General features: G+C 41.0%; 1 protein-coding gene across 2 annotated transcripts in view; it reads right to left on the bottom strand.

The window, feature by feature from the left end:
* PPP1R1B (protein phosphatase 1 regulatory inhibitor subunit 1B) overlaps positions 1-25,863 on the bottom strand; it is a 76,991-nt gene that overhangs the window by 5,987 nt on the left and 45,141 nt on the right. For both annotated transcript variants that reach the window (XM_015832255.1, XM_029287350.1), the window contains exons 5-6: positions 16,410-16,583; positions 14,736-14,789 (exon numbers count right to left, since the gene is read on the bottom strand). In XM_015832255.1, the coding sequence (XP_015687741.1) occupies positions 14,736-14,789; positions 16,410-16,583 (228 nt within the window). The remainder of the gene's footprint in view (positions 1-14,735; positions 14,790-16,409; positions 16,584-25,863) is intronic.

Below are 25,863 nucleotides of genomic sequence, written 5' to 3'. Positions count from 1 at the left end.
CCTAAGGAGGATTTTATTTAGGGACGATTTTAAGTATAATTTTAATTGGAACACAGCTTCGAATATTTGGTTTTAATTTGGTTTTAGAGGGGTTTTTATTTTTATTGATATGTGTATCTGTTTTAATATGCTGTGCACCGCCCTGAGTCCTGCGGGAGAAGGGCGGTATAGAAATTAAATTAATAATAATAATAATAAATAATAAAGATACTGGAAAAAAATAATAAAAAAACAGATCTGTGAACATCTAGAAATAAATAAAGTTATAACTAGAAGCCAGCATGGTTTTTTTTTTTAAAAAAAAACAGATCATACAAATCAGTCTTATTTCATTCTTTGACAAACTGACTAAATTAGTAGACTAGCAAAATGCTGTGGACATAGTATATTTAGACCTCAGCAAGGCATTTGACAAAGTAGATCACAACTACTTCTTGGTAAGCTAGAAAAATGTGGGATAGACAGTATCACTACCAGATGGATTTTTAACTGGCTGACAAACCATACTCAATGAGGAGTCCTTAATGGTACTACATCTACTGCCTTAGGCCCAGTACTCTTCAATATCTTTGTAAATGATTTAGATGAGGGAATAGAAGGCAAACTCATCAAATTTGCAGATGACACTAAGCTGGCAGGAATAGTCAACACTCCAGAAGACCAGCTCAAAAATATCTTGACAGACTTGAACAATGGGCCCTATCAAACAAAATGAAATTTAATGTAGAGAAAAGCAAAGTTTACATTTAGGCAGGAAAAAACCAAAGGTAGAAGTATAGATTAGGCGAAACCTGGCTCAAAAATAGTAACTGTGAGAGGGACCATGGAGTCCTAGTGGACGATCACTGAAACATGAATCAGCAGTGTGCAGCAGCAGCCAAAAAAGCTAATACCATCCTTGCTTGTATAAACCTTGGCATAGAATCAAAATCACGTGAAGTATTAATACTGCTTTATAAAGCATTAGTAAGACCACATCTAGAATGGTCATCACGTTTTGGTCATCACGTTTCAAAAAAGATGTTGAGACTTTGGAAAAAGTGCAAAGAAGAGCAACTAAGATGATTAAATGCTTGGAGATTAAAACAAATGAAGAACAGTTGCAGGATTTGGGTTTGGATAGTCTAGAGAAAAAAAGAACTGGGGGGGGGGACGTGATATCAGTATTCCAGTATTTGAGAGGCTGCCAGAAAGAGGAGGGGGGTCAATTTATTTTCCAAAGCACCAGAAGGCAGGACAAGAAACAATGGATAGAAACTAATCAAGGAGAGAAGCAACCTGGAATTAAGGAGAAACCTTCTAACAACGAGGACAATTAACCAGTGGAACAGCTTGCCTTCAGAGGTTGTGGGTGCTTCATCATGGAGGTTTTTAAGAAGAGACTGGACAGTCACTTGTCTGAAATGGTATAGGATCTCCTGCTTGAGCAGGGGGATGGACTAGAAGAACTTCAAGGTCCCTTCCAGCTCTATTCTGATTCTGATTCTTGTAATTTTGCCAGTTGTACAGTAAAGGATTCTGGGAATATTTAGCTAGAATTGTGGTAGAGTGGAAAAGCACTTTTTAAAAACATACTGTAGACTTTAATTCTTAATGTCTATAATTAAATATTTTATAATGTAATGTAATTTTTTAATCATGATATCTTTTTACTTTATTTGATGCTGTAGGAAATCCATTTTAGCTTGGTGTAGTTATGCCCAAAATATTGTTCTTCAGAGATTAGCCTCTATTTTTTGTGAAGTTCAATCTCTGTTTTTCTTTGTGTGTCTTATGCATTTTCTCTAGCATAAAATGCATGTGGACAAACACTTTAACATCATGCAATTCTTAGGCTTCCCAGCCTGGTGCCTTGCAATGGAATGAGATGTCAACAATTACTCAATTCCATGCAAATATGACTTTTACAAAAAATTGGAGGGCCTATTGTACATGGTCTGCCACTTGATATACTGAAGCTGCTGAATTCTGTTGGAATTGTTATCGTCAGTAAAAATAACCTCGTTTCTTGGCCTGGATGACAGGAATACATGGAGCATACAGCGAGCCATCAAAAACCCACACCGATAGTGAAGAGAGTGGTGATTGTGATCTATAGCATGGAACTACAATATCACAAGCATCTCCCAATTTTTATGTATAAACTATTGGAGAGTAAGCAATTGCTCTATTTGGTGCATTGCTTTCTATGACATTAATCAAAACACCAGCTGCACTTGCTGACAGTTAAGCCATAAAATGCATTTCAGGGAACCTTATTGCAATTCAATTGACTCAAATGTTCTCTCTGCAAAAGTCAGAGAATTTGATGGATAATGGCATGGGGACTTGAAGGATTTCAGGAATGCTGCATTGATATTATATTATACTAATGAAGGATGGAGAACCAGTTTGGTGTAGCGATTTAAGGCATCAGGCTAGAAACCAAGAACTTGTGAGCTACTTCTGCCTTAGGCACAAAGCCTAAGTTGACCTCTCTCTCAGCCCTGGGAAGGAAGCAATGGCAAATCCCTTCCAAAATCATGACAAGAAAACTTCATTTGTCCATGCAGTCACCAGGAGTCATGTTTGATTCAAAGGGATACACACACACACACACACACACACACACACACACAGGCAGTCACAGTGTTGGTCCATCTACATATTGTTTCCCACACACACACACATAAAGAGATTATATGTATTGTCCTGTCATATAAATAATACAAACTACAAATCAATGCCTTCCAAATATGTTGGTTTCTGAGGAGATTATGAGAATCAGTCCAATACACCTGGGGGTACTCAGACTATCGCATAACTTATAAGATGCATGGAAAGGTTAATTTATAACTTACAAGATGCATGTTGTAAGAATCCAATACCCAGATAGTTCACATTCTGCAGTGCAGAAGCTGAATTCTATGACCTATATAAATTATGCAAATTAAGCAATGCTACATGTTAAGTCCTCGCATTGATGGCGAATGATGAAGACACATCTTACTTGAACAGTCTTTATTTCAGCTAGTCACACCCCGAACAAGAGCAACGGCACGCAGGCCTCCTTTTATATGCCCAGATCCCCGGACAAAATGGCGACCGAGCACAAGCACTTCTCCCGCCTTGCACATGCGCGCAAGGCCGGCGCCACTCAGTCTGGTCCCGGGCAGCTTTTGCAAAGCCCCAGACCATTAGGACACAACACCCCTCCCCCCTAGGAAAAAAACATTTCTGCGCACATACATGTATGCTCTAAATTGGAAGAGTGTTCAAAGTTCCATACACCCAATACACAGAATGTGGAATGTACAAGTTAGCCCCTTTCTTTCGTTTGGGAATAATTGTATCCGAAATCAAAATAATCATAAAATCAAAATACCCATGCCCCTTGATGCTTATCATTGTGGGAACTCCCCTTTGAACTTGACAGCAACCTCACAAAATCCTGAAGATGTTTGGGCAGCCCTCTGGCTCTCTGCGACCTCCTTGGACCGGGAGAGAATCCTTGCCCCCCTTGTTCGCCTGCCTGGCTATGTTGGCCCTGACGTTGCTGCCCTGAGTTCCCAGGTGACCCTGGTGTTGTTGCCTGGTCTGCTTGCTCTCCTACCAGGCTTGGCAGGCCAGGACTTTGCTGGCCCACATACCCGGTTGACCCGCTCATCTGCTGGCTGGCTGGACCCTCTAAGTCCTGTCCAGCATACCTAGGAGAGGTGGCCTTCCCCTGGTCCACAATGGAACCATCCTGAGACCACTGTTCCTCTTGCCCCAGGCCAATAGACAGAGACTGCTGGTAGGTGGAGGTGCCCCCATACTCCATTACTCCCAAGCATGTGCCTGAGGTGTCAGAGTCAGGAGACGCCTGCATGGCCACCCCCCCTTCCTTTTGTCCTTCTTTTTGGATCAAGTACAGAATGTGGCCAGTCCCTAGGCTGTGTTGCCTGTTCTCTTGTACAATGTGGGTTGTGTCCCCCGGTCAGTCTCCCTGTCTGGAGTATTACTGTGTGTGTATGGATAATGTGGATGCCCCCGGTTTGACTCCCAGGCTGGAGTAAGTGCGGGGGTGTCTGCTGACCCCCTGCCCCATGAATTTCTATTTGGAGCACTTGCGGAACCCTGTGATGGGATGCCCATGGCCACCTCAGCGGCCACTGCCGTCTGCCGACCTTGATCCTCAGAATGCATTATATGATCCTCCTTCCCCCCCCAGACCAGAGCCAGGAGCGGAAAGGGAAGAACCCAGTCTCGTACGCAGCTGATCAATATGCCGCCGAAGAATAAAGCTGTCTTCCAAAGACACTTCATAAGACAAGGGTCGAGACCCTGCAGACCACAGCCAGTACCCATATATGACCCGGCCCGTAGTTCCGAGTCCAAACCGGATCACCCACTTGAAGGCTCCTTGGTGCCCGAGGAAGCGATACCTGAGACGACACCCTGTCAGGATGCAGTCTGTCCAGCTTAGTAATGAGCCAGCGACCCCAGTGGAATTCAGCAGGGCTCTTTCCGGTGGCAGTGCAAGGTGTGGTGTGATGTGCAAGAAGGAAGTCAGCTAACCTATGATGCCAGTTACCATAAGTCAGTTTCTTGAGAGCATCCTTGGTGATGCGAACCATATGCTCAGCCATGCCGTTGGTGGATGGGTGGAAAGGAGCTGAAGTTGCATGGTGGATCAGGTTGGCCTGCAGGAATACCTGGAACTCAGAAGAGGTAAATTGAGGACCGTTGTCTGAAACCAGAACATCTGGAAGGCCATGAGCTTCAAAAATACCTCTCAACACCTGGATAGTCTTGGCAGACGTAGTGGAGGATACAGGAATAACCTCTAGCCACTTGGAGAAGCTGTCGACAACAACCAGGAAGAATTGCCCCTGAAAGGGCCCAGCGTAATCTACATGTACTCTAGACCACAGGGTTTGAGTTTCCTCCCACCTATGAACCGGGGCCTGAGGCATTTCTGGCCGTGAATGTTGACACACGTGACACCCGTGTACCTGGGCCTCAATGGCTTTGTCAATGCCAGGCCACCACAAATGATTACGTGCAAGCGCCTTCATTCTGACTATCCCAGGGTGTCCCTCATGCAGAGAAATCAAGATTCTAGACCTCAGTGATGCTGGAATGACAACCCTGGTACCCCATAACAGGCAACCCTTGAAAGTGGAAAACTCATGCTTCTTGTGCCAGAAGCTTTGGAACTCCGTATCTGGGCACTTGTCAGGCCATCCTCACAACACCCATGTCAGCACGCGTGTAAGCATGTGATCAGTGGCAGTTTCTGCAGCCACATCCCTAGCATTGAGGGGAGATTCAGGCAACCCCTGAACGGAGAGAATATTGATAGCAGGAGCAGGGTCTGCTTCCACCTGTTTTAGAGGTAATCTGCTGAGGCCATCTGCGTGGCCCATTTCTTTTCCAGGTTTGTGAACCAATGTATAGTCATACGCTGACAGGAAGATGGACCATCTCAGCATACGAGGAGAAATGATGTGTGGATTCTGTTTGTTAGTGGTAAACAACCCCAGCAGAGGCTTATGGTCAGTATATACCGTGAAATGGCGGCCATACAAGAAATCATGAAATTTCTTTATGCCAGCCACAACAGCCAATGCCTCCCTGTCAATTTGAGCGTAATTACGCTCAACAGAAGACAGGGTCCTGGAATAATAGGCTACAGGGACCTGTGTCCCATCAGCCTTCAAATGGCTCAGTACAGCACCCACCCCGTATGGAGATGCGTCACAGGCAATGCACACAGGTAGCTGCTCATTGAAGTGAGCTAGCACTGCATTAGAAGTAAGTAAGGCTTTAACCTCATTGAAACTAGCTTCATGGGCTTTAGTCCATTGCCAACAGGCTTGTTTGTCTAATAGCCTGTGCAAGGGTTCAGCTATAGCAGCTTTATGTGGCAGGAATGCATGGTAGAAATTTAATAGACCCAAAAAAGCTTGTAGCTCGCCCTTAGACTTAGGGCTAGGGGCCTGCTGAATAGCTCTCAGTTTAGCCTCAGAAGGGTGAATGCCTTGGGCATCTATCCTGAATCCCAGAAAATCAGCAGAATTGACTCCTATCTTACACTTGTCTTTCTTTAACTTAAGGCCCGCTCTTCTGAACCGAAGCAAGACAGCCCTTAATCTGTCAGCCAAATTTTGAGAGGATGCCCCAGCAATGAGAACATCATCAAAATAAGGGCAGACTCCTGGAATACCCCTCAAAGTGTTCTCCATGACACTTTGGAAAATGCCAGGAGCTACATTCACTCCAAATTGCAACCTCTTTACTCTAAAGGCCCCTCTATGGGTTACAATTGTCTGAGCCTCAGCAGCAGCCTCATCAACAGGCAACTGTTGATAAGCCTGTGCCAGGTCTAGCTTAGCAAAAATGCGCCCCTCCTTGAGAGAAGCCAGGATGTGGCTCACCACAGGTACTGGATATGCGTGTTGCTGTAGTGCCTTGTTTAATGTACACTTGTAATCTGCACATATACGTATATCCCCATTGGCCTTTAGAGGCGTTACTATGGGGGTTTCCCATGGACTAGAATCCACAGGTTCTAAAATGCCCTGTTGGAGCAATTTGTCCAGTTCAGCATCAATCTTACCCTTGAGAGCAAATGGTACCCTCCTAGGCTTAACCCTGATAGGCGTTACAGAAGGATCTAGTTTTAATGAAACAGGAGGACCCTTGTAAGATCCAAGCTCAGAGCTGAACACATCTGCAAACTCCTTGCAGACGTCTGCCAGTCTTCCCGTTTGCAAATTGTGAATCCCTGTCACCTGGATTCCCAGAGCCTTGAACCAATCAAGTCCAATGAGACTTGTTCGTTCACCCCCAACAACCAACACATCTAATGGACCTTCAAAATCCTTATACTGTACATTAAGGGTGGCCTCCCCCTTAACACACACCTTAGAATTCTGAAAGTCTGTGAGTATTACATTGGATGGCCTGAGTGTAACTCGAAGGCCATTGCTACTGCAAATTTTCCTGAATGTGTTGAGGGAAATAATGGAAAGTGCAGACCCAGTGTCCAATTCCATAGATACAGGAACCCCTTGCAGTCTTACTTTAAGTGACAGTTTCTTCTTTAAGGGTTTATGTGTGCCTAACCTTAAAATATTTCTGGGCGTTGCGCAGAACCCTACCCTATTTTGGCTGGGGACCCTGGTACCTTTCAGATGCAATTCTTCTTTAGGCTGTGCCTTTTGATGACCCAAACAGACGGATGCGATGTGGCCTTGCTTCCTGCATGCTCTGCAAATGGCTGAACGGAACCAGCACTCAACTCTTTTGTGGCGTCCTCCACACCTGAAGCAATGAAGAGTTGCTGGGGCCTTGTCTGGACGTTCCTTCTGTCTCCTTCCGGCTGCCTGGTAAAGCTTATCCACCTCTTCTTCAGGATCTGCCTCCAATTCTTCCCGCACGTTCTCGTTGTGGATGGATGCTGTCTCTTGGGGGCTTCTGGTGGGCCGCATATTTCTTACCACCCTTCCTGCTGCTTCCTCTGTTGTAACCTCTCGAAGAGCATCTTGGAATGAAACATCTTCTTTAGCAAAGATCTTCTGCTGCAAATCTCTGTTCCTTAAACCACATACAAAACGGTCACGCAGCCTTTCTTCCAAATCCTTGAACTTGCACGGTTTAGCTGCTCTCCTCAAAGCCGCAATAAAGTCCTTAGCTGATTCACCAACTCTTTGATCCCTTTGTTAAAATGTGTGCCTCCACGCAATGATGGACAGCTTAGGCTGGAAATGATCTTTTAAAAGTTTCTTTAAATCAATATATGATACAGTTTCCAGAGAGGCAGGAGCCACCAGATTTTCTGCAATCTCAAAGGCTTCCTGTCCACAGACACACAACAGGGTTGCAGCCTTCAAACTATCTTCTCTGATCTGGTTTACCCTGAAGTAATTCTCCACTCTGGCAACGTATGATTCCCACCTCTCTGGGTGTGTGGCATCAAACTCGGATAAACGACCAATCTTCGCCATCCTGTAGATCACTCCCTTCACTACTCGCTTCTCTAAGGGAAAGGGTCTTTCAGCCGACTCACCTCCAGCGACGCTGTACTGGCAGGCTGGACGCTGACTTTAACGCCGTCTTCCCTCTTCAGGACTTCTTTGGGTGAGTCTTACATCTTACTCCTCTTCAGGCTGTAAGGGATCCCACCTTCGTTGCCAGTGTTAAGTCCTCGCATTGATGGCGAATGATGAAGACACATCTTACTTGAACAGTCTTTATTTCAGCTAGTCACACCCCGAACAAGAGCAACGGCACGCAGGCCTCCTTTTATATGCCCAGATCCCCGGACAAAATGGCGACCGAGCACAGGCACTTCTCCCGTCTTGCGCATGTGCGCAAGGCCGGCGCCACTCAGTCTGGTCCCGGGCAGCTTTTGCAAAGCCCCGGACCATTGCAACGTCCCGAGCCTGCTTTTGCAGGCTTGGACACAACACTACATATATTTACTTTGCATAATATTACATTTGTCTGTCATATGGAATCAGTTAGGAATATGGTAGAATCATACAATCATGACATGTTCAAGTAGTAAACTCAGGTATAAAGTTCAGAGACATTGTTTTTAAAAAAAGTTCAGTTGTTCAGTTTAAAATAGAAATAGATTTGCTTAAAAAACATGTATAGATTGTGGATTGTGACAAGATTATATAGTAAATATACTATATATACTCATAGACAAATCTACAATTATAGGTGCCAAAATATACCCCCCAAAATTGGATTGAGCTTATGTATGCGTATATATAATAATTCTGGTGGTACCTATATGTCCCATATATACTTACTTGTAAGCCATTCATAGATAAGCCATCCCTTGAATTTTTAACCAAAATATCACAAAAATGGACAAATTGCATATAAGCCAATTGTGAACATTAAAACATAAAACATTTTGAGACGGCTTATCTATGGGTAATACATTTTTCATAGTATTTTAATAAAAAATTGAAGGTCAGCTTATCTATTGATAATGATATGCATACTGTTCTACAGTGATAATTATTCTAAATATTATAATTATTCTAAAATCTTGTTTTCAGCAGACAAAAAATATTCCTTTGTAACTTAAGAGTAAAACTTTTATTTTTTGTGGCTGGGGATGCATTTGTTAAAATCAGCTTCTCAGGCCAGCAGCCTTAGCAAATCAACATGTATGCCCTACTCTGGGATCTTTGTAGAGATGGCTGCTCATAGAGGCTGTTGTGACAAGTCTTATTTGCCCTCCAAATATCCTACTCATTTAACCCTACCGGTATTCTGGCTAATGTTTTCAGAGGATGCTTATAGAAATTAAGTCTTTAGTTGAGAGAGTTGAGCTACAGAATGGAGAAATTCTTTTTGATTTTTGCAATCACATACTTGTTTGGAGCCCTCATTGGAATCTTCTTCGGCTGAGGGAAATATTTCGATAGAAAGTACATAGCTTGCAAGATACGTTTCTGGATGTGGTTTCTACCATGATAACTATGTTAGCATAAGTGTTGAACAATATTTTTTCTGTTTTATTCATTTCTTCGTTTTTTTCCTTGTCTCATTGTTATTGTATACTTTTTATTAAAATCCATTTACTTTGAATTGTGATGGTATGACTTTAGAATATTTTCAATATTTTCAAAGTGTTGAAATGTCAAAGAAAAAAAGAGTTCATACTCCTTGTCATTGGACTAGAAGCCTAGGGCTTGGTTGTTAGATGCAGGATCTCAGCCATCTGTCATTTCAGCAGAGTGACACTTGAATGCCACTGACTTCTCCTTAAGGCACTTCTAGGGCTGAGCTAGAATCCAAGAGTTGGTTTCAGATGGAGAAATCTCACACCCTATGGAGTTAGCATAAAGTGCCCTTGATGTCTTAGTCTTGTTCCTTCAAGATCAAAATCTAACTGGGTTCTCTAGGATCAAAAACCTGCTAGTAGTCCTAACAGATTTACAAGCAATACATACGAAGAAAACTATCACATTAAAAATTTTTGGTCACAATGCTTAGGGCTTAAATCCTATGATGTTTATAGACACATACCCAAACCTAATAAAGGAAACTCTTCCTTTATTCAATCATAATTGTGCCATTATTTTAATTTTTCCACTGTGCCTACAACGGCAAGGAGAAATTTCTGCCACAATTTTGAAGATTCCAATCTAGTCATTCTACTAGATTCTCATTTATATTGCCATCACCATTAACTCCAGTATTAAGCCCGGTGGCTAGGAGTTCTATGTTGAACATTATATTGTCTACTGAAAGAGTCTCCCAAGTCATCTCTGACTATGCTGATGACTCCTCTGCTTGTGAAGACCTTTTATTGCATTGCAGAGATCTGCATGATTATTACTAGATTTGCATGATTATCACCAACCATCATTTTCAGACCAACCTTTTATCACCCAATGACCAGATAAAGATAATCAGATTAAATAGCTACCGTATATATTCATTTCTTTCTGAATTTTGAACCATCAGCATATCCGTTCAACTTTCTCCCTGAGAATATTACATCCTGCACAACACAGTTTCTACAGCTTCCAGAGATGTTAAGGCCTAAATATCATAAAGTGAATTCATCAATAAATCTATAGAAGCTCTACAGTTACATCTCCCCTTTTTCTATATGCTCTCATACTTTGGGGTTTATAGTTTTAGAGATTATATTAGCTACTGACCATTAGGAGGCACTATACAACAAGGTTTTTTCCTTATTGGGACAATTCAGGCACTGTATAGAGAATACCTATGACTGAAAAGTACTAATAAGGTTAAAAATGGTTGTGTAATGTCTTCTACAAGTTAGCAGCCAATATAATATCTCAACAACTCTATATATTCCAGTTTATCCACATCAACTCTTAAGTAATAGTAGTCATCATTATATTCCAGCTTTCCTTCCGTTTGTAAGAAAAAACATGTGGCAGCTTTCTGATGATGTACCACCAACCTTGAAAAAGCAAGGAAATTTGTATCAGGCCAAATGGGGGAGGGGGGATTGCCAGTTTTTATTTTCAACAAGTTCTGCAGTTGTGAATGTGACAAAGAACAAATCTAAGACTAAACCACACTTTGTCAGAGTGGATGAGGAAGAAAGAAAACTGACTTCATAAGGAGACCTGCTTAAGGCCTGCTTAGCAACCCACATTTTCTGTGTGATAAACCTACTTCTTTATTTTCTCATCTATCTTAAGAAAAGTGAAAGACCAGTTTTTCTTCTCATAGGCATAAGTATTTCTTTAAGCAGATTCTTTTGCTTTAGTTCCAATTTGTGTCACATGAAGTTAGATCACATACAGAAGATCTTCCTTTTGAGGACAAAGGTTGCTTTAGTTTACAAACAGGTGACACCCACACACGTTCAGAGAAGCAACATGTAATTAAGTAAGAGTGGTTGTTTATAGTTAATCTACCATATAGGTCATGTTTACTAGGCAACTGACTGATAGTAGTTTGATCCCATTCTGTGCTTCAAACTCACTTCTGCAAGATGCTCCTGCTTTTCAGATGTTATCTGGATTTTTGAATACGGGATATTCATGGACTGCACTAATGGAGTCCCCGGTTAATTGATGTTTTTTATCACTAGAGAATGGCCCTTGCTGCCAAGTCTGAACAGAAAGGAATGGCATCCAGGACTATATGTTTCTTCTTTCTTGAGCAGATCTGTACTATACATGGTTTTTCCTATTCACCACTTATCAGCTTACTTAACCAGCTCTCCAATGGAGACATGGTGTACATTCTGATATCACCACCATCATATTCCAGATATTTGTACAATGTTAGCTTTTGTATTATTGTACCTCAAATGTACCTCTTGTACTCAATCCAAGAGTCTAGGACAATTTACTGGGGCTGCCTGCCATGCCTGCTTCACCCAGGGTCCCCCACTACAGCCGATCCACTATGGGCATTCATCTTCAGCTGGCGCTCCACCAGTGTTTTCCCACCACCACTGCTCCTCTGCCTCTGGTCTCCTGTCCATTCGATTTGCAGAGGGACACTTGTCTCCAGCCAATTGGCTGAGAGGGACAATTAGGCGAGTATCTTGGCAGCCAATCTGCGTGACAAGGAGTGGGACGCAATTGGATGTGGTGGCACTGGGTGCGGCGGGCAGTGCCCCACAGTGCAGGCAGACATAGTGGTGCCAGGTGGGGTAAGCAATGGCCTTGGGTGCCAGGGACGCAGGGGACATGACAGCTGCTGTGCAGGGCAACCGGACTGCTCTCTCCACCAGGCAAACCTTCCTGAGGGCAGCAAAGCACCCTGCCATGCCCAAAAGGAAAGCCTGAGTTCCACCCTGCGCCTTCTGCTACTGCTACCACCTGTTGCATCCTGCCTAGCTCTGCTCTGCACCCAGCTCCTCTGGGATGTTCAAGCCTTCCTTTTGGGGGTGGCAGGGCACTCTGCCACCCCTGGGAAGGTGCACTTGGCAAAGAGGAGCAGCCCAGTTGCCCTGCACTGCAGCCATCATGTCCCCTGCATCCCTGGTGCCCAAGGCCATTGCTTACCTCACCTGGCACCACCATGTTCAATGAGAATATAGAGACCCATATTTTGGTGTGTGGATTGGCTGATGGGATATGCGGCTAATTGTCTCTCACAGCCAATTGGGTGGGGACAAGTGTCCCTCTGCGAATCACCTGGAATGAGGGAGTGGGGGCCCAGTAGCGAAGGAAAACCCCACTGGAAGGCCAACCTAAAATGAATGCCCATAGTGGATTGGCTGCACCTGGGGATCTGGAGTGAAGCAGGAATGGCTAGGCAGCCTTGGCCAATTGTCCCATTCTGCCATCCAACAGCTCTTTGTTTGCTGTCAAGATGGAAGAAAACTCTATTCGGTTTTTGGGAAAAACATTGTCCACTAACAGTCAGCTCTGTCCCTAGTCCATGTACTAGCATTAGGACTTCTGGAACTTGGTTGATACCTTGACCTTCATCCAGAACTGCAGTTCTTTCAGTGGTCACATGAGTATTTGCATAAAACACTCAGCACCCTTTCTATAAGTATAGATAAGAATTCTGGTGGAACACTAGTGAGTCTTTAGATTGGTTTACCAAATGATGAAAATATTTGATTCATGGGGAACAGGAAGCTTTAGATGAGAAAACTCTTCTGCTTACTTGCTACATAGCAGCTATTGAATTTGAGGTCTGGCAGCCACTCCGTATTATAAGCTTTTACTGCTAGGTTTACATATCAGTATATACATTACATATTCCTCCTCCTTCTGTTATGTATTCAAGATGGACAGTGATTAGTATTTATATGTTGCTTATATGTAAGGGTGTAGGTCTATACACATGTTGTATATGGAATGTTTAAATGTGTATTATGTATGTGTACACTTTGAGAGCAAGCAACTAAATTTCATTTTTAATGTGTGCCACTGTGTTCACAGTAAAAATGACAATAAAGGTTATCTATCTATCTATCTATCTATCTATCTATCTATCTATCTATCTATCTATCTATCTATCTATCTATCTATCCCACACTATTTGTTTTAACCATCAAAGAAACAAAATAAATACTTATGGAATAATATAATGTATAACTTAATATATAACTTCAATTCCCAGAATTCCTCAGTACATCTAACTTAAAATTCCTGAATTTGAGAAACACTGGTTTATATATACCACAGTAGAAGGAAAAGTTAAAGTTATCATCTGGACCTCTAAAATGTTTATGTTTGTGTTTGTGTCCCATCTTGCAGTCTCAGAACATTTACTATTATGTCTTCAACTGTGAAGGCAAGAGTTGAAGATGGACAACAATTAAAAGCATTGGAACAGATTGCCTGTAAAGGAGACTGCTAATTTTCTGTAAGTTTTTATTATCTTTCAAAGACATGTGAAAACTCCTTGGCTATGGAAGAGAGAAATAAAGAGAGAGAGAGAGAGAGAGAGAGAGAGAGAGAGAGAGAGAGAGAGATTGACCATGACCAAACTCATACCTTTGATTATGTCCTCCAGCAATAAATCCCTCTTAACTCTGTATTGTAATACCCACATTTACCTTTCCGTTTCTGTGATTTGGAGAGAGATGGGCAGACTGGATGCTCAGATTCCTTGGGCTTATTTTCCAAGACTTTGTGGGATGTGATGACAATAATTAGGAAGGAAGGAAGGAAGGAAGGAAGGAAGGAGGGAGGGAAGGAAGAAAGGAAGGAAGGAAGGAAGGAAGGAAGGAAGGAAGGAAGGAAGGAAGGAAGGAAGGAGAAATAAATTATCCCTCAGAAGATAAAGCAGCAATTTTCTCACACTTTCCTTCTTTCCTTATGTCCTTATGTTTGGCCTGCAGTCTTTTTTAGAGCAATTGTTTCCCACTGCTTCTCTGTCTGCAAATGAATCCACTTATCTGCAGTACTTTCATTAGTAACTCTGAGAAGATTTCCAGAATAGGCTTGCATTTATCTGCAAATGGCAGCAGAATATTCTTTTCTACCTGCTGGAATAATTTCCTACCGTCTTTACACAGAGTACATCCTTCTTGCCTGGTGAAACTATTAATTCTATTGGTGAATATTTCACCCAGAATTAGCTTTTGAATTCTTCTGGAATTCCCCTGCCTAGGGAAGTCCACATTTCTGGAGGACATTCAAGTCGGACCGTATATAGTTTATTACAGAAGAATGGGAAAAAGCAGTCCTACTTGCAAATACTTCATCTGCATTACTTCAAGATAAACATGGGAGAATTATCCCTTGCTGCTGTTCAATGTCAGTGCTGATGGTTTATCTTACCAGTGCATTGTCTTAGCAGTCTTCCTTTGGAAGCTGGACCCTGCCCCTGGGATTCTGTAACAGACAATAAAGAAATATGAACCAGAAACACAATGTTGGTGCTTTATATGGGGAGGGGAGGGCAGAGACCTGTATTACAACTCTATGCTTTCTTTTGTTTTTAAGAGAACAAACTTCTAACACTGATGATTGCTCAGCCTAAGAGTCAGTCATAACTCCTGGCTCCATTCTATGCCACGCTGGAGAAGTTCAACCTCTGTTCTTTCTGCTGATTAAAAGGAGCATCATGCAGTTAGATTTCATGAGAGTCTCAAATCCGCAAAGTCTGCTTTAGAGCACTAGGCAACCAGCGTAAGTTTCAAACCTTTGCTCTGGAATAGCTAGAAAAAGAAAATATGTGGACAGCGGGCCTGGGGGTGGAAAAAAAAGAAAAATGTCTTCTATAGATTCCACCTCTCCCATCTTGCAGCTCCTTCCTGCTGAGGAGAAAGCTGGTTTCCTAGGAGACTGGCAGCTCCCTGTAGCTAGGATAGGAAGGTACGTGTATGTGTGTGTGGAGAGGGAGAGACAATTACAGATTTCTCTCTGACAAAGGTGCTAAACGAAGGGAAATATATTCAGTACATACAGTATGCCCCTAGTGAGTGGGATCCATAGGTAACAGCAGGAAAAAGCCCCTTAAATAGAAGTGTGTCACTACAGTAACAGCCCACCTGCCTAAAACTGCTTGACCTCAGGAATCAACCCTCCTCACTCCCTATTCCTCACAATATCCTTTGAGATATCATCCCAGGTTCAAGCGAACACGTTTTTTAATTTATTGCAAGTGATCATCTGGTTCAGTTAAGGTTCGAAAGCAAAAACTGAAAACTCATACACAAACACGGACAGGGACTTATTCATCTTTCAAAAACAAGGAAAAATTCAGAATTCGATGCAACTATTAAGTTCACACGAGATAATTTCAACTGTAGCCTAGGAAACAAGGCAGTGATTGTATTACCTGGGCTTCTAAGGCCTGCCTCTGTAGCCTACTTGAACGCATCTTGGAGCAATTGTTTAAAACAAAATACTAGACTTTTTCTCTGTATCAAACAAAAAGCCAGTGCAATTCTCCAAAATGCCTTTGGATATTCTGATTGTGGACTTCAATAATGCAATAATCCCAGGCCAGCTTTTTCTGCTTGTCACTCTCCATATGTAACTCCCATAATGCCCAGAAAACCAAGGAAACTTGCCTTCCTTCTCTTTCAATCAAGCATGTAAATGTGCTAAATAGTCCAGTGTTTCTCAACCTCAACAACTTTAAGATGTATGGACTTCAACTCCCAGAATTCCCCAGCCAGCACATGAATTCAGAGAGTTGAAGTCCACACAACGTAAAGTTGCTGAGGTTGAGAAACACTGCTATAGAGTGACATGGAGGCCGAGAGGCCACATAAGGAGCAATAAATTATTCCTATCATGTTAATCAAACAGGGTAAACAAGCACAGTCAGTGCTAAGCAGTCAATAGTGGTACTTGACTGACTAAAAATAAACTTATAAGAACAACTTTTGAATAAGAAGTATTTTCAAAATGTGCCTGTCTCAGCACTGCCAATCTCAGCCCGAGAGCTCTGGTTTTCCCATTAGTTTGCCCTCTTCTTTCTGAATCGTTCTTTGTCTGGCTTACCTCCTGGTTTATACAAGCCAGTCATCTCCCTCACAGTGTCATCTGAATCCTGAGCTTCTTCTTCTTCTTCTTCTTCTTCCTCCTCTTCCTCCTCCTCCTCAACATCTTCAGCATAATCTTCATCCATCCAGGAACTGTTGGATTCCAGATGACTTTGTGCTAGGCGTTGCACAGCTGTCATTAAAGAAAAAAAAAAGATGACAATGCAGAAATATTATAAGAGAAATGGGAAGGTGGGGGTATTTAGTTTGCTTTTTAGAATTGTGAAGATTTTTTAAAAGATGCTTGTAGATTCTAATGGCATAAATAACATCAATAAACAAAAAAGCCAACCCATCCTTAAAGCAATAGTTGTAAGATGTTTTAAAAAATCCAAAAATCATTAGGCAGATTTCAGATAGCCTGAACTGCACCAGCTCTAAATTATTTGTTCCTCTTCCCTCCCCCAATATCTCTCCCAAGAAAGTTTTTGTAGTGAATACAATCTGATGTACTTCACTGATGTTGTGTCCTTGGTACAGTCAGATTGATGGGATCAGCCTGGCATCTGCTGGCCACTTTAAGCTGGTGCAGGTATGCCCCTATCGCCCTGATGCCTGGGCATTCTCTTCCAGGACAGTGGGAAAATTCTCCAAGTTGATTCCTGGCTCAGAAATGAGGACCAGCTAAACAGCAGCTGAGTGATGGCAGTATACAGTGAAGCAGAGAGACACAAAGTTGGCTCCTTCTCTGCTGCTTTGTGGTACAACTTTCCCTGATTCTATATGTTGTTGCTCGGGCTGTTTTGGGGGGCTGTTTTGCCCTGTGTGCTGATGGAATAGTTCTAATATTTCTAACTACTGATAACAACTAACAGTGAGGTTCCTGCTAAAGTTCCTCAGATGCTTGCAATAATTCTCTTTGAAATTTAGCACACTGACAAGGAATCTAGGGCATCACATGTCTCCATATCTCCACATGAACATCCTTTACAATAGCCACAGCAAACTAAAATAGAACAGCTTTTACCAAGCCACAGAGAAGTTATATATAGAGACATAATACAGAATTAAATCTTGGATTTCTTTATGTTAGCCTAAGAAAAAAGGACTTTTCTTACGTTTGGCTATTATGTCCATCTGCACAATGTTTTCATAACAGATTTCTCTGCTTCCAATCTTTCCTCTTCTCATCTTGCTAACTTCAACCCTGACAGCTTCTTCTGAACACACCCGCACAAAATATTTGTTCAAAACCAGTGCAAGTTTTGGCAGATGGCTCAACACACTAGCCTAGCCATCTGTTAAAACCCACTTTCTCTCCAAACTCAGCTCTGCCCAACATTAAAAAGGATGACTGGTGGATATATTTCTGCCAGTGATGTTTGGTGGGAAGGAAGGCAAACAAAACTGGGGGAATCCACCTGCCCTACCCTTAACTGCCCTGTGTGCTGAAACTAAGGTCAGCAGCATTTGCTTGTGTAATTCCTGTGGCAGAATAGGGATGGGTAGACAGATTTCACTAGTTTTGTTTTACTGGGGGGGGGGTTTATATTAAAATAGTTTTTGCTATTTCAAACACAAATGGAAAACTCTTTTGATGTGAGGAAGAGTTCTGAGTTCAAATTTCAACCCAGAAATTGAACCACACTGGGGAATTATGTCTCAACTGCCCCATTTTTAGACTGCTGTTTTGTGGAAAAAAAAGGAGAGGACAAATATACAACCTGAACTCCAAGAGGAAAGATAGGATATGCATATAATTTTAAAACATTAAAGAACAATGTAAAATCAGTTTCATCTCTTCTATGCCAGCTCTTTGCTAACAAGGTTGAAAAACTAAAGGTTATTAATCCTGAAGTCAATATTTGGAAAAACTCATTGCATAAAAACCTGGGGCCTTCTTTCCCTGAGAACTGAAACCTATTATGATGATTTTGAAGCTGGTGCTATGGTATCCAGAACACCCACCACCACACCCACACTGGCAATTTTGCAGCCTGAACTCAGGATTTGCAATGTCCAATTTGCCAGAACTGCAATATCAAAGAGAATTGGTCTAATAGCTATGGCCAATCTACATAATTCTCCAAATTTCACTGCTAGTATTCTAGCAGAATTTTAAAACAAAACATACAATTCTTCCAAAGATTGCAGTAAGTATTGTAATGTATTTACTGCAGTACATTAATCATATGATATCACTGAAAGAATATAAATACCCTTGACTGGAAGCAGAGGGAGGGAGAATCTTCTGCCAGTTGGAACCATAGCAAGAAGAACAAGAAATTCAATGATTTACAAATCATTTGTTGAGAACTCCTCTACATTATGTTCATGGCACTAAATCCTGAACTACTTCACTTGCTTTGATGGATCTGATTTGACAGCCCTCAGGGAATGGTGAAAGCATCCAGAGTAACAGCTCATTTCATCTCCTGGTTTTGATTCAACAATCGCATTGATGTATTAAGTGTGAAAAGAATTTCTTTGTATGCTTAAATCTTTTTCAACGTTGGTCACAAGCAACTTGAAGTACAGGTACACGAGGAAGAATCAAAATGGGATAGAAAATGAACTAGTCAATAATTAAGGACTCAAATGGAATATTAGCAGTCTTTTCTTGATCAGTGCCTGAAGGCATTCCCTCCAGATTTGCCTCCTGTCATCTATAGCCAGTTGCTTTTTTTTGACAAGGCACTCCAGCAAGGCCATTACTTACAGGAAAAAACCTCCAGATCTTGCAGTTCAAACTTTATCTTGGCTCTTTATCTTGTCCTTTTGATCTAAACATCAGGGCATTTTTTTTCTCAATTTATTTTTAGTTTGCCTGAATGTTCTCATAAGATCCAAAAATGATTAGTGATACATCCAGTGGTCATATATCTTTTACTATAAAGGACAGTCCTTTATTTCAGAAAGCTGTTTTTCAGATGTCTTTTTGTTTTTCAAAACCGACTTTTATTTTTCGTTTTAGTCATTTAACTTTCACCATACAAATGGTTCAACTTTTAATGCATCATCTTTCACATTCATGTGAAAAATATGGAAATTGAATTGTCTTTTTAAAATAAATTTACATATTCTGTTGGGTTTTATATATTATTAGAGTATGCAAAACCAAGTTTTTCTTGGTTTTGCTCCTGAATTTTTCTTTGTAAAGCAAAGTTATAAACAATTAATTTTCTTTATCCTTATAAATCTCTTTTAGATTTGCCTCTTTTTCAAGTTTGTCCTTTATTTTTCAGAGAAAATAAGTTCAATGTAATTATAACATGTCCAGAGTACAAGAGCATGTTCTGACATGACTTTGACTTGACAGGTGCAAATCCCCCTACGTTTGTAATGCTTTTCCCAGTTCTAATGGACAACCCTCCATTTGAGAAAGTTAGCAAAAGAGGACAAAATAAGACATAGATTTGCATAAAATAGGCATATGACAGTTTTTACAATGATGTCCATTTAAAAATTATTCCTAAATAGATAGTCCTCACTTAACTGCTGCAATTGGGATCTGCAATTCTGTCACTTAATGTGCAATTCATTTAATGTGGTCATTAAATGAAACATGACATGACTATACCGGATTTACTGTGGCAGTTCCCCTGTGGTCATTTAGCGAATCACTATAGGTCAGTGATGGCGAACCTTTTAGAGACCGAGTGCCCAAAACCGGCCCGCCCCCCGCTCCACCCCCCGCTCCGCCTGCCGGCAGGGCCATTCACCATAGATCGCCCAGGCAGCCTTGCAGCGCCATGGCGGCCACGCCCTCCGCCCGCACCCTGCAACATCATCTGCATGTGATAGGACGCGAGGGCAGAGTCTTGCCCCTGCTGCCCGGCTGCCATGTGCTTGGCTGTGCTCCTCCGTGTGGGCCGCGCCTGGTGGAGCCTCTCCTCTGGGCAGTGTGGCATGACATGACTGGAACTTGTGACTTCTTGAAGGTTTCCCCATTAACTTTGCTTGTTGGAAACTGGCAGCGAAGTTTGCAAATAACAATCACGTCACTATGGGTTGCTGCAACCATTGTAAATAGGTGCCAGTTGCAAAACTACCAAATGGTGAGGATGCTATGACAGCCACAACTTTAAGGGCTGGTCATAAACCTACTTTCAGCACTGTCATAATTTTGAACAATCACTGAGTGAAGCAGTCTGTAAGTGAGAATGATCTGTAGTTTAAATGTAGATACAGTTTGAATCCAAGACTTAATCCCTGCTTCTCTGCCCACCTATGTGGAGGGGAAACCATTTTTCCTCTAGATCCTTATCAAAAGAGCACATCCACAACTTTTTCTCCCCTTAAACAGTATTCAGTATTGTCATCCAAATTGTTCTTTTAGTCTTAGATATTATAGTTACGAGTATGATTATTTTTCTCTGACTCATCATTTAGGTAATTCGAATACCCTCTGAACTTTAATGATACTGTAAGTCTGATCAACGAGATTTAAAATTTGCCATATGACTTTGCAGTTACAGAAGCTCTACAGGAAACCAAATTAAATGTACACCTCCCAATAATAACACAAGATTTGGCAGACAAAACCTCAGTTGACAGAATTAAAGGAGCATTAACAAAGGTTTATTGAAAAACAAGAGATTAGCGGCCTTAGAAAATAAAGTGCTCAGGGTAGGGCAGGAATTTTTCTCATAATGCCACACAACAGAGATCTGCTGAGGAGTTTGCACAAATAGTTTCCTTGTCTAGCAAATTTGGCAGGAATCTAGTCCTCAGTGAGAAATGGGTTGTTTGGAGAAGAATCGCAAAGCAGAAAGACAATATCTTTTGTTATAAGAAGTTTGGGGGAGTGGGGGGAGGCAGGCAGTGTCAATTCCTTTTTTTAAAAGTGTTCTAGTTCCTTTGAAGACACACCTTGTTTTGGATTGCTTTGTGTAATTCTGCTCCTTTATGAATTGTGCTTTTATAGAGTTCATTGCAATATATGTGCTCAATTTGGGAATGCAAGACTGATTGGCATTAGACTAAGGCAATCAGGCTGGGCTGCACATTACAGATAACATTTAGATGGCAGAAAAAGGATACTAAAATTTGTCATGCTCTGCTGCCACTTTGTGGTCATCCAGATTTTTCAGATCTGCGTAAATAAAATAAGTAAATGCCATACTAGGTCAGGGTTTTTCGAATTGTAGCTCGTAAAGCCTCAGGGAGTTTTATTTATTTATGGTCAAATTCCACAACTATTATGGGGCATGAATAGCCACACTTACAATATTGCTTTGGAAGAAAATCAGTTGGTATGGGGGGGGGAATCAAGATACATGACAATACATATGAACTACAATAAATCAAGAATACAATTCTAGTATTACAGTAGATCAAAATCTTCCTTACAATAATTACAAGATGTGGCAATTTTCTTAGCTATTTCAGGAAAAAAAAATAGCAGTCAGCCTGCTAACATGGGGGAATGTTAGCGTAGAATTCCAAAATTGTTACCAGGACCAATGTAACAAAACAGATGGAAATGATTCTGTTGCAAATTCTGGCAGAGGCAGAGATGATCCTGCAGAATAATATTTTTCCATCTTCCCTCCAAAATCACTGGTGATGTAGGAAGTCCCTGACTTGCGACCATTTGTTTAATGACTATTCAAAGTTACAACAGCACTGAAAATAGTGATCTACAGTTGGTCCTCACAAATACAACTGTCACAGCCTCCCCTAGTTATGTGATCAAAATTTGGGTGCACAGTAACTGGGATGTATTTATGACCCAGGTGCCCCAGAGTCAAGGGGTTGCCATTTGGCTGACTTCCAACAAGGGAAATCAGTGAGGGAGCTGGATTTGCACAATGACTGCATGATTTACTTAACATTTGCAGTGATTCACAAACAGAAATTCTAGTTCCACTTGTAGTAAGTCAAGTATTACCTGAACATCATTGAATATAGCCACCAAACAGGCTTTTTTCTCCAAAAGCTAGTAAATAAATTGATGGACCTGTATGATTGTAGGGGATTAGACCTTAATACCTCTGCAGATTTATCTCCAGAAATGCTTTCTGATGACAAGTTGGAAGCAGAATTGGGCTGAAAAAAGTGGGTAATGTAAATCTGTAGCTATGCATGAACTTGTCTGTGAGAATTGAGAGTAGGAGAATCTTTCATAAATTTACCTTTAGCCTGTCTGATAAGTGGCAGGTTCTTGTATGTGCTTCTACCAAAGAGGACCTGATTAATTGCATTAGCAGTTAAACATTATTCTTATATATTTGGTCTGAATGACAGCTGATGGTCTCAGGTTCTCATACAGGCGGAACTGCAATCAAAGTTTTTCAACCGTATGAACTTTAAGATGTGTGGACTTCAACTCCCAGCCAGCATGCACTGGCTGGGGAATTTGGGGTGTTGAAATCCACATATCTTAAAGTTTACAAGGTTGAGATATATTGTTGTAAAACACTAGGCATAATTTTTGCCTTAAAAATGTTTGCTTTTTGAATGCGCTGCCTGGAGAATTCTGTGTGTTGATATCCACACATCTTAAAGTTTATAACTTTGAGAGACATAGCTGTAAAGCATTAGGCATAATATAGTTAATGTAGCCTTAAAAAGTTTTACTACTGCCATGACAAAATGTTCAGCTTCATGGTTGGCAAACTTAACTTCACTGGATGTTTCCATCCAAGAATACTGTTGTCTTTGATTTGGTTCTTTGAGTTAAAGAAGATTGAAAATAGTTAACATTCTTCACTTGCTCTGTTTTGATGTTTCTTTTTCCATTTTGCATGCAATTGCCATATACTGTATATCCTCTACTTGAATCTTTGCGAACAAAGAATTCTAGGAAAAAGATTGGGGCAAGGAAGCTGTAGAGAATGTTTGCTTGTGGGATAAAGAATTTTAATGTTCATTTTATCATTTCTGGATATTTTTTAGATATTGGAATTATTACTATTATTTTGAGATATAAAATTTAGGCACCACTTTTCAGCTCCAAAGTGAATTACCAATTAAAACAATATCAGTAATAAACTGAAAACAAGCAAAGTTAAAATTGTATGAATATACAGATTTTAAAAAAATGTATTAAAATAATGCAACTTCCCAAAGAAGAAAAGCTATAATTGGGGGAGCTACTATGCAACAAGGGTCTGTCCCATTTTTCCATTAGCCTAATCTGTAATAATGAGACATGGAGCAGAGAGTTTGGGACAGTAATCTTAAATGAAATTATTGATAGATTATTTCTACCAAGAACTAATCAGGATGAATGTGTCCTAGTTCTTGGTACAAATAATCTATCAAGGGAATCATATCTATATCTATCCAAAGCTGGGTTTCAACTAGCTTTCAAATTCGAAAGACTCTTCCTCAAAAGCCTAATGTTGGCATGATACCATTCATTCCAAAATGCAACTATAAAGAAAAGCTGAACACTAACAGAAAAAGATCTAGTATAGTGAAGCTCATTTGATATTTTATTCTTTTTTCTTTCTTTTTCTTAAAAAAAAGCTCTTGCTTCACACTGAGTTAAACCTACAGATTCCTTCTTGAGATGCAGATACTTGCAATATTCCAAGCAAAGTCCATTCACAAGTAATTGTAGTTTTAAGTAAAAGGATTAACAAAGCAGTGGTGAAAAATACAGCTTAGAGAAATGCCTACCTTTCTTACAATAGCTGTGCACACAGAAATCAAGCTATGAAATTTTCCTAACATGTATGGAAAATTATATCATTAGCAAGTTAGTGTAATAAACTTCTGCTTTTTTTAAAAAAGTGAAATGAAACTGTAAAATGTTGAGCTAAATGATTAATCATTGAAATGACAAAGGAGAAGAAATAGTGAATTACATTTGTGGTCATCTCCACCTCCACCTCCATCTCACTGGAGAAGGGCCTAATGCTGGGAAAGATTGAGGGCAATAGAAGAAGGGGACGACAGAGAATGAGGTGGCTGGATAGAGTCACTGAAGCAGTAGGCGTGAGCTTAAATGGACTCCAGAAGATGGTAGAAGACAGGAAGGCCTGGAGGAACGTTGTCCATGGGGTCGCAATGGGTCGGACACGACTTCGCAATTAACAACAACAACCACCCTACACAAAAAGAGGTATCATGTTTTCATGAAAAACTAAAAACATACATGAATAGACATTTGGTCCTAGTGATTATCTTTCAATTTGTATTTTTTGCCTTTGCCTACATCTGGGATATTTTTCCTCTGATTTATAACTGGGATTTCCTAATATCTCTCATCCAAGTAACAACTAGTCCCCATCTTGCTTAGTTTTCTTTGAGATCATCAAATAGCCAATAGGGAGCTACAGTTTTAATCATATAAAAACTGATTAAGAATATTTCAAGCATATCTCATGTACCACTAAGCATTCCTGGATGGTGAATTCCAAGATAAGATTTCTATTTCTTAAACATCTTGCCACCGCTTATTTCAGATATGCCCCATAGTTTTCTTCAAAACTGTGCCATTTTTTTTCTATCCTTGCAAAAATCAGAGAAAACCATTGTGCTTTTGAACAACTCCATTTAGCTACTTGTACATGAGCTCCAGATTGTTCCCAATTTTGTCTTGTTGGTGTACGTTTGTGTAGATGACAGAAAACATCTTTAAAAGCACAGCCATGTGACAAAGTAAAAGCTTCAGGCATGTGTGGGAAGGCAGAATGTGCAACTCAGCCTCAGAAGATGAAATAGTTGTAGAGAAAAAAAGAGACAAAGAGACAGATGAGAACAATAGGTGTGGGGGAGTGATGATGACAGCAAAGGCTAATGGGAAATGAATGAAGTGTTCTGAGCAAGTGACATGGATGTTTAATGTCAAGAAAAGGAAGAAATGGGCTTCTTGTGGTATGCATGCCTAAGATGGGGGAAGTGTTCCTCACCCATTTTGAGACTCAACCTCATTCCAGCTGCAACCGAAGACTTGATACCCATAATCAGGGGATTGAAAGTCTTTTTCAACCCCTAGATCAGGATTATATGATTGCATATTTGAGAGTTTCAAAAATGTTTTGTATGTTTGTGCCACCAACTTTCCACATCTTTTCAACCATGCTTCTAGGCTACCTAAGGCAGTGAGCTTGCCTTAATGGGTAGGTAAGGGAGGGGGGATTAAATTTTCACAGAGACATTGACACTGAAATGAAAAACAGCAGTGCCAAGGCATGGGGAAATCCAGCCACAGTAGGATTTTAAACTCAGCTCCTGAGAGAAAAATTCACATCATTCTTAGAAGGCTGGATGACAGGACAGAACTGATATTTTTATACTAGGCCTCATCCATTCTTGTCTAGGAAGCCAATATTCTTGAACTCTTCATCATGAAACTGAAAAAAATTCAAACTGCTATCAAATCCAGTGAAACAAAAATCTCTGGTCATCAGGTTGAATGTGATCTCCAAGCTCCACCTGTTCCTGCTCCTGCTCCTGCTCCTGCTCCTGCTCCTGCTCCTGCTCCTCCTCCTCCTCCTCCTCCTCCTCCTCCTCCTCCT

This window comes from Protobothrops mucrosquamatus, unplaced genomic scaffold, assembly GCF_001527695.2.
Source record: "Protobothrops mucrosquamatus isolate PMUCROS unplaced genomic scaffold, P.Mucros_1.0 scaffold1, whole genome shotgun sequence".
NCBI classification, from domain to species: Eukaryota; Metazoa; Chordata; class Lepidosauria; order Squamata; family Viperidae; genus Protobothrops; species Protobothrops mucrosquamatus.
This window is presented reverse-complemented; position numbering and strand designations above follow the sequence as displayed.